This window comes from Sorex araneus, chromosome 5, assembly GCF_027595985.1.
Source record: "Sorex araneus isolate mSorAra2 chromosome 5, mSorAra2.pri, whole genome shotgun sequence".
Classification (NCBI taxonomy): domain Eukaryota; kingdom Metazoa; phylum Chordata; class Mammalia; order Eulipotyphla; family Soricidae; genus Sorex; species Sorex araneus.
In genome coordinates, this window is record NC_073306.1 from 34,596,045 (window position 1) to 34,611,396 (window position 15,352).

Below are 15,352 nucleotides of genomic sequence, written 5' to 3' on the forward strand. Positions count from 1 at the left end.
AGCACAGCGGGTAGGGCGTTTGCCTTGCACATGGCCAACCTGGGTTTGATTCCTCAGCCCCTCTCTGAGAGCCCGGCAAGCTACTGAGAGTATCTCACCCACACGGCAGGGCCTGGCAAGCTACCCGGGGCGTATTCGATATGCCAAAAACAGTAACAAGTCTCACAACGGAGACGTTTCTGGTGCCTGCTTGAGCAAATCGATGAGCAACAGGATGACAGTGACAGTGACAGTGACCATGAGAAGAGTTTCTGAGCCTGAGATCTAGCTATGGTTAGGGTTGGACTGCCATCTCCATGTGGATTGGTGCTTTCTCAGACTCTCTGCTGGGAAGTCCAGCTGGCTTCCAGAAACATTCTTGGGTGGGCTAATTTCCTTGATTCCCTTACCCCAAATCCAGGCTTTGCCCTGAGAAGATGAGCTTTATGGACTATGCAACTTGATTCCATCAGTCTCTAGCTTTTGGGAGATTTGGAGTTGGGCTGAAGGCCATAGCAGGGAGTGAAAGTTGGGAGAAGAGAGAAGTTGGTGGGGCCAGTGTGGTAGTACAGCTGGTAAGGTACTTGTCTTATATACAGCCGACCCAGATTTGATCCCTGGTATCCCATATGGTCCCCTGAGCACTGCCAGGAGTAGTTCCTGAGTGCAGAGCCAGGTGTGTCCCAAATGCCAGGAAATAGAGAGAAGGTGTGGGGGGGGGGGGGGAGAGGAAGGTTGATGTGTTTACTCTGCTGTCGTTCTGACCCCTTACAGGGGCAGAGTTCTCTCGTGGCACAGCTCCCTCCATAGCCCTCGTCACTTTACTTTTTCTCTCTTGTCTTTTGGACGATAATAGTTTCTTGCTGTTGACTGATGCTAGAACTCACTAGCTCTTTACCACTTCCAATCTCTGTAAATAAGCTTTTCCGTAAACTCTCACCAGGCAATCCTTTTGAGGGGTGCCACATGCAAGCCTGACTAAAACACTTCTTCACTTGTGTTTTCGCTTTTCACCCTCCAACAAGTTAAGTAGACACACATTATGCTAAGAGAAAGAAGGCAGACACTAAAGATCACACGTGATTCTGTTTAAATGAAATATACAGAAAAGGAAATCCTGTGAAGGCATAGCTGCTCTGTCTGAGCCCGGCTACTGGAGCAAGAGTTAGGTCAGCTCTATTCCTCAGTCTAGCTGTCAAACAAAAACAAAAAAGAAACACAGCTTTGTTGGCACAGACCGTAAAAATTCACCCAATGTAAGTATAGAGTTCCGTGATATTTAATCAATTTAGAATAGCTCAGCCAAACCCGCATAGCTATGTGCAGTTATTTTTCATGTCTACCCTCAAACTGCAGGCAACTACTTTGTACCTCTATAGACCTATTTTTTTTTTGTGGGCAATTCATGCATATAGAATCACGTGGCACTTCTTACACTCAGCATAATTATTTTGAGGATAATTCATGTTTCTAGGTGTAGAAACCCTTCATGTTGTTATTGCTGAGTAGTGTTTGGTTATTTGGAAGAGCCACAGTTAGCCCTTCCTTTCACCAGGCGGTAGACACGTGGGTTCTTTCCATTTTGTGGACGTTGGTAATAATGCTTCTGTGTACATTTGTGTATAGATCTCCGTGTGGATGCATTTTCTCGGAAATCTACTTAAAAACAGAATGGCTAGGCTCTACAATACTTCAACACAAGTTTTCTAGAACAGCGCTCTGTACCATTTTTATATTCTCACATACAATGTATTCTCATTTCTCCACATCTTTACCAAGTGCTTGTTATTTTCTTCTGCCTTCCTAAGTATTCTATATGCCAAAAACAGTAACAAGTCTCACAATGGAGACATTCCTGGTACCCGCTTGAGCAGATTGATGAACAACAGGAGGACAGTGCTAAAGTGCTACAGTGCTTCCTAAGTATAGCTATTCTTGTGGGTGAAGTGGTAATTCATTATGGTTTTATTTTACATTTCCTTAATAATACTAATATTTACTATCATTTGAGGTTATTATGAGTCATCGTTCTATATATTTTTAGAGCTATGTCTCTTCAGCTCCTTTGCTCATATTTGAAATTGAACTGTTGTAAAAGTTCTTGATATTTTCTGGATTCAAGCCCCTTTGTGAGACATATGTCTCCCAAAGAACTCAGGTTGTCTCCTTCTTCAGATTTACCATGCCAGTTGTGCATTTGGAACAGAGGACATCAGGACTTCAGGAGGCTACTTCCACCTGGCTAGTATCTTCTACCTCCTTGAAAAGTGGGACCTGGCAGACACCTTGTACACAAAGGTGAGCTGGGGAATGTGGAAGCTAATTTTGACATTTAAGTCTTGTGTCTTAAAACTGGTGTCAGACTGTTGATGAGAAATTTACCGAGAAATAAAGTTATTTTTCCAAGAAATAAAGTAATTTTCATAAGATTCTTTCTGTTTCTCTGCCACCAAGAGAGACCAGTGCTTAGTACCAGAGTGATCTAACCAATGACTAGCAGCTGTCTAAAAACCAAAGCCTCCCCATAAATGGCCACCTATTCTGTGGTACCCAGGCACTAGAGTTAATGTGGCCTGGGGAGGTGTTTGATAGAGAAGACATGGTTTTGATAGGGAGCTGAAAGTTCCGATGAAGGGATCAAAGAACATAAGAATTCTTGAAATTCTCCATTTTTCATGTAAATGGTTTTACTTCATTGTCAATATATTAAAATATTGGCTGTATTCATACAGTAACGCCTCATTAAGCAAGCAACCATTCCTGTGTGTTACATATAATCTCTCATGCTGTGATGTATTTTATTCTAATTTTTTGTTTTGTTTTGTTTTTAGACCACACAGGCAGTACTCAGGGACTGCTCCTGGCTCAGTGCTCAGGGGACTGGCAGTTTAGGGACCAAACCCGGGTCCTCTGCATGCAGAGCACGCTCTCCAGCTCTTGGAGTTCTCCAATGATTTGCATTTGGTGCCCACTTCTGAGGAAGAGGCACTGTGGTGTAGCTGAAAAGAAATGTACTTTGGCGTCTGGATTGAATTTAAATCTTGGCTCTTAGCAGCTCTTATCAAAGCCAAGTGTGATCTTAACTTTGCTGAGCCTCTGTTGATCTGTAAAAATGAATAATAATTTTTTAAAATGCCTTCATTGAGACAGCTGTGAAGATGTAACGGTTTCAGCTGAGGACCGTTAGTAAGTGATAGCAGTTGTGATTAGACCCCAGCAGGACGTCCCCCTCTCCACCTGCCTTTGGTGGTCAGCACTTGTCGTAACTAGCTGGGCCAGCTCAGTCTGCACTCCAAAGACTTTTCCTGGCTCCAGGCATAAGACAGAGAGACTGTAGATTGTCAGGAGATCCTGGCCGGAGGTGCTGCTCCCTTGGCCTGGCTAGCTAAAGCCGGGCTGGCTGCTCGGATGTCTGATTTCTCTCTGCCTGTGCAACAACAGGTCACTGAAATCTGGAGCAAATATTTATATGGGTATTATCAAGTCCTTGCAGAAGCTCGCCTCCAACAAGTCGATTTGCTGGGCAAACGGTTTGAGACTGACACCGGCTTGGGTAAGATCCTCCCTCCCTCCTAACTCATCCGCACAGCTTGGCCTACATTGTGTGTGGGTGGGAGAGGGAGGGCCGTGGGGGTGGCCAGGGCCGCACTCAGCAGTACTCAGAGATTACTGAGTACTGGCTCAGCACTCAGAGATTACTCCTTCGGGGTTTGGGGGACATGTGTAGTGCAGGGGATCAAACTCAGGTTGGCCGCATGTGAGGGAAGTGTCCTGGCCCCTATACTATGTCTCTAGCCCATACTCCTGTCCTTAAGAAAGCTTCATCACTCCATCTGCCTAGTGTCCCCTTGGGGAAGCTTAGCTGGGAATCAAAAAGATTTTAGCAATGATGTGGGAAATTCAGATTCCTGCCATTCAGGGGGCCAATACGGGAATATTTCTCAGTAAAAGGGCCCTACAGAGCCCCTATGATTCGGGCACAGGGAGTTTCTTAGGTGTTACGGTTTGCAGGGTGCAGGCCCAGGGTGGCAGGCTGTGCTCATTCTTCCTGGGAACTCTTTCATCACCGGACTGTGAGCATCTCCAGGCCAACTCCATCGTTATTTCCTCTGAGCTAATCCAGGGAGACAGAGAGGCTTGTTTCTGCTCATGAGAGACATCCAGCATAGATAGACAGAACCGCTGTGAAGTAGCAAAAACTATTCCTGCAAGTACAGATGATATTTCAGCATGAGGCCTTGAGCCAGAAGGTGAGGACAGTGGGGTGGTGTGGAAAAGGGATGGGTCTTTTGTTTTTTGGAGCAGAGGTTTCAAGCACTCAGGAAAAAGAAAAAAAAAAAAAGAAGAAGCACCAATCCATTGAGTTTTCTCTCATGGTAAAAGAGGTTCCTGTTAAAGCAGAACACGTGGAAGCTGTAGCTGTGTGTGAAGAGTGGATACGAACATGATGGTCGATGTCCTTTCTCTTCTTCTTGAGTGTAGCAGCGACTGTGCTTCCCGTTACAGACCCCTCGTCACTCACTAGAGGCCGAGGCAGGGGATGTGCAGTCTCAGCTGAGGGAAGGAGGAAGGCAGCAGCTCAAGACCTCTGGCTTGGCAGAAGGAGAAGTTGGGGCCACGCATGCAAGAAGCCACAAGCCCCGCTCTTGCTCTAGATCAATGTTTCTCATCCCCTTTCCAACCAAGGCCCCTTGCTTCCCTCCCGTGACACCTCTCACCCACCAACGCCCCCACCCCTACTGGTCTGATCCTTGTCTTGGGCTGTGGCCCCCATTTATGCGATTTCCCCCCTGTGGTCCCCTTAGAATGACCTGATTGAGAAATGCTGCTTGGGAGAGAGGCTTAGGTAGCTGGAGGCACAAATCCTGGACTGGGGGCCCGCTGGTGGTCAAGGCCCCAGGAAGCAGCTTTTTGCAGGCCTGGGGCTGAGCTGTGGGCTGCCTCCACCAGTGCTCCAGGAAGGGGGCTTCCTGACAGCCCCCCCACCCCCCACTCCTAGTAGCTCAGGGCTTGTTGAAGGGGAGCAAGGCACAGGCCCAGCCTCCCCATTTGCCCCATCTCTCCTCCCTTCTTCCCATTGCAGATGAAGCCCAGGAAGCAGAAGCTGTTAGGATCCTGACTACGATCTTGAGCATCCGAGAGACTAGAACAGAAAAAGAACCCAGAAAAACTATTTTTGTTCTGAAAACCATTGCCATGCTTTTCTTCCTGATGAATTCTCCAAAGGCAAGTTTCCAGAGAAAGTAGCTTGTCTTTGCTTTCTGATGAGAAAGGAGCTCCTTTTTACTTGATCTTATTTTTTTGGGTTTGGGGGCCACTCCCAGAGATGCTCAAGGGTTACTCCTGGCTCTGTGCTCAAGAATCACTCCTGGCAATGCTTAAGGGACCATAAGGGATGGTGGGGATTAAACCCAGGTAAACTGCATGCAAGGCAAGTCCTTTACTCACTGTACTATTTCTCCAGCCCCACAAAGTTCCTTTTTTAAAAGAAAAATTTGTTTTGGCCATACCTAGCAGTGCTCAGGGCTTATTCCTGGCTCTGTACTCTGGGATCACTCCTGATATGGTGTGCAGGGAATGATATACTGCTGGGGATTGAACCTGAGTCAGCCATGTGCAAGGCAAGTGCTTTTACTATCTCTCTGGCCTCATAAAGAAGTTTCTTTACAAAAGAAATAAATGCCTAAGCATCTTACTTCAAAGAAGTTTGAGTGCTCACACATTTCTCAGTGAATCCCATTTGCATAGAGGACTTCCAGGGGACCTTCCCAGGATTGCATAGATAAACTGAGGCTGGGAAGTGCTAGGGATATCCTAGGAGAAACAGAGAAGAAGCTCTCAACACACTCAGTGAGCACCAACTGCTGGTGGGACCTAGGTAGAAGTAGATTGCAATAAAATAATTCAAAAGGGGATCACTTGTAAGTGCTTATTAGCTTCCAGTCGTCAGCCTAAGTGCTTTATGTGAAGTATCATATTTTATTCTCATATCCACTTGAAAAGTAGGTATTTCATTATTCCCACCTTGCAGATAAGGACACCGAGGCCCTGTGGCCTGTGCTCAGTTCTTAGAGACAGTAAGTGGTAATTGTTGGGTTTAACTGATTTATTGATCAAGTCACTCATTCAAATACAGCAGCTCATCATCTAATGTCATTTTGTTCAACTTTGTTTCATTGTAACATCAATGAGAAAATAAATACTCCAAAGGTCCCGGGGATATAACTCAAGGACTGAGCATGTTCTCTATGCAGATGACCTGGGTTCAATCCCACATGGTTCCCTGAGAACCACCAGAAGTGACGCCCCCACCCCCCCAGCACCAAGCCAGGAATAGCCCCTGAGCACCACCAGGGATGGCCCCAAACCAAACAAGAATCCTGGCCAAAGATACTCAATGAAAGTGGCCCAGAGAAAAAGAAAAGAGGCCTAGGGAAGAGGGAGGGTTGGTGGGAGGCGGTATAGCAGTATGGGGGTTCCCTTCCCCCTCTGCCCCATCTTCCCTTCCTTTCTTCAGCACACGTTTTCTAAGCTCCTCCTGTGTACCAGGGCCTTGGAGCTCAGAGTCAGCAAGCATGAGGGTATGATGGGGGGCCAGAGCGAGAATAAAAGGGAGGACACTCACCCTGCGGGTGGTAGGGAAAGGGGATTTGTGGGACAAAATATTCCTACTGAAGGGAGACTAACACCCAAGAGTAGTAGAGGTCAGGACCAGGAGATCTGCCCCACAGCTTGGAAACTGGCCTCACATGCTGGGGGAAAAGGCAGCTCAGATAAAGAAGGGAACACCAAGTAGAGGATGTTGGGAGGACCCATTCTGGTTGAAAGATACGTGCCAGAAGTAGACCATAGACGAACATGAAGGCCACTCAATACCTCTATTGCAAACTACAACACCCAAAAGGAGAGAGAACAAAAGGGAATGTCCTGCTGCAGAGGCAGGGTGGGGTGTTGGGGGAGAAGAAGGGGGTGGTGAGAGGGATACTTGGAACACTGATAGAGGAGAATGGGCACTGGTGAAGGGATGGGTAAACGATCACTGTATGACTGAAATGCAAACATGAAAGTTCATAAGTTTGTAACTGTACCTCATGGTGATTCACTAATAAAAAGTTTTAAAAAAAGAATATTCCCAGTGAAATTTTAGGTTTGCAAGAGATGAAGTCTCTTTTCCACAACTGAGGTTCCAATTATCTATGTACTTAATATACCTGGGGTAAGTGACTCCCAAGTGTTAATGGTAGAGCTCTAAGAACTCCAAGAGCTCGTTAGAGAAAAGGGGTCCCTCTGTCCCTTTCCAGGCTGGCGCCTCACTCCCTCAGCTCTTGCTCAGGCAGGAGTCCTCTGGTCCCACCCTGACCACACTGATGCTTCCCAGCCCTGCTTCCTGCTGTATTAATTTTTTCCCCTTGAGCATGTATTGTATTGTCCTGTTTTATTTCTTTTTTTCATTACTTCTCTCCCCTACGATGTATTTTGGAGGGGACACACCTGGCAATGCTCAGGGCTCATTCCTGGCTCTGTGCTCAGGGATCACTCCTGGAGGGACTCAGGGGACCATAATGGATGTTAGGGATCTAATTGGGACAGCTGCCTGCAAGGCAAGCACTCTACCTACTGTACTATCTCTCCAACTCTCCCCTACCATATTTCTCTCTAGGCAGGAATTTCTACCTGTAGACCAGTTCTTGGAACACAGTAGCCATTCAGTAAATATTCATTAAAGAAAGGGAAAAAGGAAAGATGAGAGAGAGAGACAGGGAGGGAGGGAGGGAAGAAAGGAAATATAAATGGAAGAAAGGAAAAAGGAATACAGGGAGGGAGGGAAGGCAGCAAAGGAGGGAAGGAAGGAAAGAAGGAAAGACAAAAGGCAGAAGGGGAGAAAGGAGGAGTCTGTCCCAAGATGTCCTATGGAATCTCTGTTCCAGTTAAAACCCTGAGTCCCATGGTCTCAGGATGGGAATTGATTCGTGGTATCTCTCAACCTGTGACTCCTGATGCTGGACCAAAGGGCCCTGATGAAGACCCTGTGAGGTGCTCCCTTTGTTCGGGTGTTCCTCATTTATGCTCATGTTGTCAATTCTCCCCACTGGGCTCGGCGGCGTAGGGTCAGAGAAACTGATGGGGCTTCTCCTGTGTTTCTGGGGTCCATTGCAGACGGGGCCTTTCAATGGCAAAGTTCCCTTTAATCGCTTTATCAGAAAGTCTTCTATTTCCATTCAGTTTCTGTCCTTGAGGGGGTGCAGCCTCACATGGATTCAATGTCCAGTGACCCAACCTGGGAGGCTCCTTCAGACCTGGCTTGAGCCCTGCCTCTGTTAATGTGGGCATGAACCCTCTCCCAGGTCACTTGGTTTGATTAGGTTTGCCACCAGGAAGCACCACGTTGGTCTTTGCTTTGTACTTGCATGTCCATCTCTTGCCCAGAGAGAACCAGTATCCTCCTGGGCGCCTCTGTTTTCAGAGCCGTGTACTTTCTCTGGTGTTAGAGACTTAGAGTCAGCAGGTGTGGCTGTGGGCTCCAGCTTTGCAGCCATAGCCCTCACGTAGCAGTCCAGGCCTTGGTTATTTTACCCTGCCTTTAATAACTTCCTCTTATGTCATTCTCTTTCAGGCTCAGAACTATGCCAGAGCAGCCTTAAATCTAGCTCAACAGCGAAAATGCAGTTTGCAAGAACAGGGGATCCTTCAAGACTTGGTAGATCTCGTCACAGTGGAGTAAATATAACCCATCACCCGGTGTCCCCTGCTGCTATACTGGGTCCACAACTTCTCCCACAGTGAAGGGGGCATAACTGCCCCCCAGGACAGCCAGAGCACCTGCCCTCTCCCGGAAACCCACCCCCCCCAGAGAGGTGCTTTCTTTCTTACCTGCATATGCAAGGGAATTTAGAGCTTTAGGCATAGAAAATAGTAAACTGTTGTCATCAAGACCTTTGTGCTTGTTCTTTGGTGACTTTGTACAACTTCTGAGTGATGGTCTGTCAGCTCACTAACATGGTATTTGTAATCAGACTGCAAATAGTCTATCAAAGCTCCCGAAAGTCTTCCCATACATGTTCTGTAGATCTTGGTCAGAGAAGGGGAGGGGAGTCGGGGGCGAGAGAGCTAGTTCAGGGATAAGGCACTTGCCTTGTGTGCAACTCACTCTAGTTCCATATCTGGCACCACATATGGTCCCCGAAGCACCAGGACTGATCCCTGAGTTCAGAACCAGAAGTAGGCCCTGAGTACCACTTGCAGTGACCCAAACCCCACTAGCCCCTCACCCCCCGACACACACACCAAGAAAAGGTAGGAATAGAATTCTATTGGGGAAGTTTCTCTATTATACTGTAATGAAACTAACATTAATCTTAAAGTGTTGTGAAAATGTCCAGAATAATTCTTAAAACAATCAGTAAAAAAACTGCTTTAAAAATAGTTAAGTGTGTGTGTGGCGGGGACGGTGAGAGGTGGGGGGAAAGTACAGATAGCAAGTACAGAGGTTAAGTGGCTTTACTTGCATGCAGATGACCCTGGCTCTGTTCATGGCTTGCTCCTTGCTCTGTGCTCAGGATCACTCGTGGCAGTGCTCAGGAGACCATATGGGCTGTTGTGAATTGAACCCAGGTCAGCAGAATGTGCCTTACCCATATGCCATCTCTCCAGTCCCCTTACCATCTTTAGGTGTTTGTTCTGCTTTTATTTTTTAAATTCCACAATAAAAATGCATCTCATTTTAGGCATAATACAGTACCGAGGGACATAATCTCAGTTGCCCAAATGCCCGCAAACGAGTGCCTCCTTGATCCACAGGAGCAGTCAGGCTGAAGAAGTTCAGTTCTGGTGATGCTCTGATCATCTCACATTTTCTCTGCCTCTTTAGCATAATTTGCAGGTGTTCGACCAGGATCATCCTTGGAAGCGATGGGTAAATTTTTTCTATTAGGAAATGTAGCCAGGGAAGTGGCTGCCTGCTACAGTCCGGAGTGCAGGCTCAGCATAGGGAGGTCCAGGTCCGATGCCCTGAGCACAGCTCGTTGTGGCCCAAGAACCAAAATCATTTTTTCTATTCAAATATGAAATATATACGCAGTCTTACAAAGTGTATCCTGCTGTCTGTGAATTTTTGTTTGACAAAAATTTGCTAGTAGTTGCTCTGTGCCTGACTCCATAGCATTTTCTTCTTGCACAGCTATGGACTGTGTCTGTGTTCCAGGTCCCCAGATGACCAATTTCAGAACACTCGGGCACATCCCAGACAGACAGACAGACAGACAGGGTGCAAGTGAGGTGTTTGGGATTCTCAATGGTTTAATGAAGGGCATCTCAGGACAATAGCCACACAAAGGAAACACTTTGTGTCAGAAGAAACGAAATGTTACTTGAATAAGAGATCAAGTCATCATTTTGTTTGGCAGTGTTTTTCCTGATACTCATCAAGACTGATGACAATGCTATTGAGATAAACATTTTATATACATGCACACAGAGTTTCAGTAACTGTTATGTAAATAAACAGTAGCTAGTTTTAAAAGCATATGAACAAGGTTGTTTTTGATACCAGAAGAGATTATAAATGGTGTCCCTTCCTTGCAAATCTTTAAGGATGGATCACAGAGCTTCCATCTTAATGAACAAGGCCCCTGACCCTGCAAAAAATCTTCAGTGAAAAAAGACTGTTCAGAGCTTGAAAGTAAAGTTTTACCACATGAAAAAAAAATTTTGAAAAAAAAATAAATTGGATGCGGGGGTGAGGAAAACAGCAGAAGACTATAAAACTGCTGAGTTTGTGTGTTGTTGTTACCCTTTTCTCTGGCTTGAGTGGGGGGGGGTGGGCTCCCCACCACCAGAGGCAGCCCTGGAAACAGAGTGAGTTTGTCCTCCAGAGAGAAGAGTGAAAATTCAGATTGGAGCTGGGGAGTCTGAGATACATTGAAACAATGGAGGAGAAATGGGAAGACAAAGGTAGCCATTGGACCTATAAAAATCAGAGAACATGGTTCCAGAGTTACCTGAGAGAATCATGGAGAAGGTGCATTGGATCATGGGACAGGAAGAGAGGAAGATACGGAAAAATGAGGGGAAAAACTGAATGTCTCACAGGAAGAGGTGAGACCAGCAGTGAAGGCTGATGTAATGTCAGATCTATTCAAACTGCTTCTACAAAGAACTCCCATATACCTCTTGCCCAGATGCCCCAAATGTGAGCATACTGCCACATTTGCTTTATCATTTTTGTTACCCGTGGACATTATTTTCAGAACCATTTGGAAATTGCAGAACCGATGCCTACTTGTTTCTCCATATTCATGCCCGTGGGTAGTTTCTAAAAACCAGGACACATTCTTACATATGTTCGTCAGTTCACCAAAAGCAGGAACTCGGCATTGCTCTAGTACTTTCCACCAGCACTGACAGAACTCCCCAGTGAGCAGCATCATGTCCTTTAGAGCAAAAGAAACTTCCAGAGCAAGCCGTACACCCATCCCCTTGCCTGCTTTCTAGTCAGAGGGGCACCTTGAGGTGTGGCTGGCGCTGCCTCTCACGTGTTCTCTTGCATCCCTCATGATAAATGCAGCCCCACGGTTCCAACCCCCAGAGCAGTCAGGAGTCAGGGGCTGGCAGTCATGGGGAGCCTGGCCATGCATGTGAGGCCAGTGGAGGAGAGGTACTCCCTCTCCTCCTGAGGAAATCCCTACTGTGAAAGTCACAACTACAGGAAAGCTGGGGGTGCAGGGAGCAGCTGGAGGGGGTGCTGGCATCAGGTAGCTAGGAAAGGCTCAAAAGTGACCACAGGACATTGGAAATGTAGGAGACCCTACCATAGGCTTCTTGCTAAAGGACTGAAAATTCAGAGCTGTGACCACACGGGGTGGTAATGGCCACTGACCTAAACATGGGTTCTTGGGGTGGGGGGTGTTTCAGCACCAGTCCATTAGGATGGTGGGAGCACAGTCACTGACCCTCCCCAATGTCTGTCCTGAACCAGCAGATCCACTGGTTTCTAAAATGTGGAATTTGAACACCTGGTTGAGATGGTGTCAAGGAATCACTGACTCTTGTTTCAAGTGGCAAAGGCATCAAGAAACAGCCCTTTTTAAAAATGAGACTCATATGGGTTGGAGAAATAGCACAGCGGGTAAGGTGCTTGCCTTGCATGCAGCTGACCTGAGTTCGATTCCCAGCATCCCATATGGTTCCCTGAGCACTGCCAGTGGGTAATTCCTTAGTCCAGAGCCAGGAGTAACCCCGTGCATCGCCAGGTATGACCCAAAAAGCACACACACAAAAAAAGACTCATGCTGAAAAAGGCAAGGGGAGCAAAGAGTGGGTCTGTGAGATTTAAAATGCAGAAAGAAAAGAGATGGACAAGTGCAGTAAAAATAGAAGATTTTGATCACTTACAATCTGGGGAGTTTACTGAAATATTCAGTCTACTTGCTTGTAGTTTGAAGATTTTCATATCCACCGAAAAAGAAATCTAGGTCACATTCCCCACAGTTGGGTTGAAGAACAATGTGTGTGGTATAGCTAGAGCGTCACACCCCAAATCAGTGTTGGCCACAACAATATTCCTGTGAGTCACATGGTGACTCTCATCAGGAACCAGTAAGCAGCTCCCGGACCCTCACAAAGCTGACTGACGATCAAGGGTCACCAACCTGGTGCCAACCACGGTTACGAAAGAGCCTATCACGCCTTCTTCCAGAAAACCTTTGGAAATGTCCCGACGGCTGAGCCTCTCTGCTCAGCGCTGTGGGTGGGTACACAGCTTCTTGCCATTACCTGGGCACTTGGAGTGGCCTTCAGCTCTCACTGGCTCTTTGACTCTTCAAATATCAGTTTGGATATCGGAAGAGCAGGCCGAGCAGGCCCACAACAAGCGCGTGCCATCTGTAATGGTATTTTCCTCCATCATCTGGACAGTTGAGAGCTGGCAATATTACAATTCAAACAGCATTCTGCCTTTGAAAGGAAAATTAGGGTTTTTCAGAATGCAGCTGGCATGCAAGTGAATGGGGTAGAGGTTTCTATGAAACCTCCTTTCATGATGCGAAAATCATCCAATGTAGATTCATCATGTGATTCTTACTTCAAAAGAACCACCAAAAGACACAGGGTTTGGGGGATAAAGGCAAACAAAGCATTCCATTTCATAGTAATTTTAATAAAAAGCAAAACCAGCAAAAACAATCATTTATGATGTTTTCTTCCCTGCTGGAGATGTTAACATTACTATTGCTGTATTAATCACTTGGAAATGAGTTCTTTGGGGGGCCTCGTTAAGATAGAGTTCTTAGAACACATTTTCCAGTTTGCCAATTAGGCAGCAAAATCTACTCTTCACTTTCCTGCAGGGAACGAAGCTGAAGTAGAGCCCACAGGTAAGATAGAGCCTCATAAATCACTCTATTAGTTAAAGAGAAAAACGCAAGCGATTTCTCAAGCGTGAAAAACAGAGGCAAGACAAAACAAGCAGAGAAGCAGTGTTTTCAAGTGGATCAAAATAAAACAAAACAAAACCCCAAGTCAGTTCTGCTACCAAGGTATTTGGCTTCAGAGAAATAGAACCCATTTCTTGCCCCCATCTCTACCCCAGCTGAATCTTTTAATGCTTACTTGTATCACTTTTTTTTGTCAGCCCACCCCACGTGGTGGCAGTTTAATGGTAAATGTTCAACAACCAGCTCTCCAGGGAAAATGTGACTAAACGGCATTTACCCATCCCTCTGTAGTAGAAACACCTGCTGTGGCTGATTTAATTTTCCCAGTGTGATGTCCCTAGTGGTGTGCTGGGAAGAGCACCCCTTTACAGAGTATTTCCACCAAAGACAACAGACGCCTATAACCTCGGGAGCACGGAGGCAGTAAACAGCCAAATATAGCAAAACGACTGGGAAATGAAACATTCTGAGCCTTACCTCTGATTTTCAATTATTTAATTATATTTAATCGTATGTGTTTATCATATTTTTTTTTCTTAATGTCTTGGTTAACAGCCAGCTCAGCAAATCCCTGAAACTGCTCTGATAGGCTGGTGCAGCCTGGTGGTACTAAAACCGCCTGCCTAGTTCTGCCCTGAGAGCGACCTCAGTTCTGCAGAAAGATGAAGAGCCCCAGCCCCCCCCCCCTTGAGAAGATTATGGGAGTCCCCCCTGGGGACAGGACCAGGACAGCAGAACTTGGGGCTTTATTGGCTACCTCCATCTGACTTCCGGGCTGTCATCTTCGCTAAGTCCAGATGGTGCTGTCGGACTCTCTGTGTTCCCAGCCCAGTCCCCAGCATTCTATACTCCCCTCACCCCGTTTGACAGATTCAATTCAAGTCCCTGGCAATTCCTCCTTCCATCTGATGCAAAGCCAGCAAACTTCATACAGGAAGAGCCAAAAAAGCCAGGTGCCGAATCATTCAAGGTCGGGATGCTCGGCAGCTTGGCAGCCTCCCAGTTGTCCGAGGCAGACTTCTTTCTTCGGGGGTTTTCCTAAGCCAAACATACCCCCTCTATCTTACACGACAATTTCAAGGACGGATGGGACCTTCCAACCATGAAGCCCAAACTATAGCATGTCTGAGGAGCCGCCAGCCACCTCCCACCCCCACCCAGCCTGTGTTTCTTTGTCCCAGCTGGAAAGCTGCTGTCTGAGGCTTTTAGGCCTTGGCTCTGAGCCCGCAGGATGGGAAGGCTGTGTCTGTGATCACTGACCGTGGAGGAAGCGAGAGGAAGGAACCTGCTAGAAGGTGGGCACGGGGCTGAGTGTCTCACTTTCAGGAGGGTATTACTGATCACATTTGTAGGAGATAAGACAAAGGTTCAGCAAGATTTAGCGACTTTCCTTGGGTCACACAAGCTGTAGGTTATGGAGCAAGGATTTGAATCGGGGCTGTGTAGTTCAAATGGGCACCATTTACCTTGGTGTGTGTTGCTTTTCCAAAAAGCATGACGGCCCTGACAACTGGGCCGTCATGAACATGGTGAACATGGTGGTGATAAGTGGCCAGCAAGTAGGGATAAAAAATGGCACTTGATTCAGGGGACCATAAAGTGTCATTGTTGCCTCGGTGGTGAATGTGGTGTGGTGATATTCACTTGGATGCATCTGCGTGCCTTGTCACAGACCATGTCATAAACCTTCATTGTCTCAACACTAAATAATAATAAAATAGAGAGGGATGGCATTCAGATGACTCTTGAGGAGGAAGCCATGTTTGTTATGGAAAATGCCTTGAAGAAGCCACTGGTGGTAGAAGGTCAAATCTTGGAGGTGACTATAGGGGGCTGGAGAGAGAATATTGCACTTTCCTTGCATGTGGCAGACCTGAATTCAGTGCCCGGCACCTCATATGTCCCCCAATTCTGCCAGGAGTGTTCCCTAAGAGCAGAGGCAG

General features: G+C 46.6%; 1 protein-coding gene across 1 annotated transcript in view; it reads left to right on the plus strand.

The window, feature by feature from the left end:
- The window catches only part of ZMYND12 (zinc finger MYND-type containing 12), a 31,034-nt gene extending 22,333 nt beyond the window's left edge, over positions 1 to 8,701 (plus strand). The window contains exons 5-8 of the mRNA XM_055138417.1: positions 2,155 to 2,277; positions 3,421 to 3,532; positions 5,063 to 5,205; positions 8,594 to 8,701. Of these exons, the coding sequence (XP_054994392.1) occupies positions 2,155 to 2,277; positions 3,421 to 3,532; positions 5,063 to 5,205; positions 8,594 to 8,701 (486 nt within the window). The remainder of the gene's footprint in view (positions 1 to 2,154; positions 2,278 to 3,420; positions 3,533 to 5,062; positions 5,206 to 8,593) is intronic.
- The last annotated feature ends 6,651 nt before the right edge of the window (positions 8,702 to 15,352 follow it).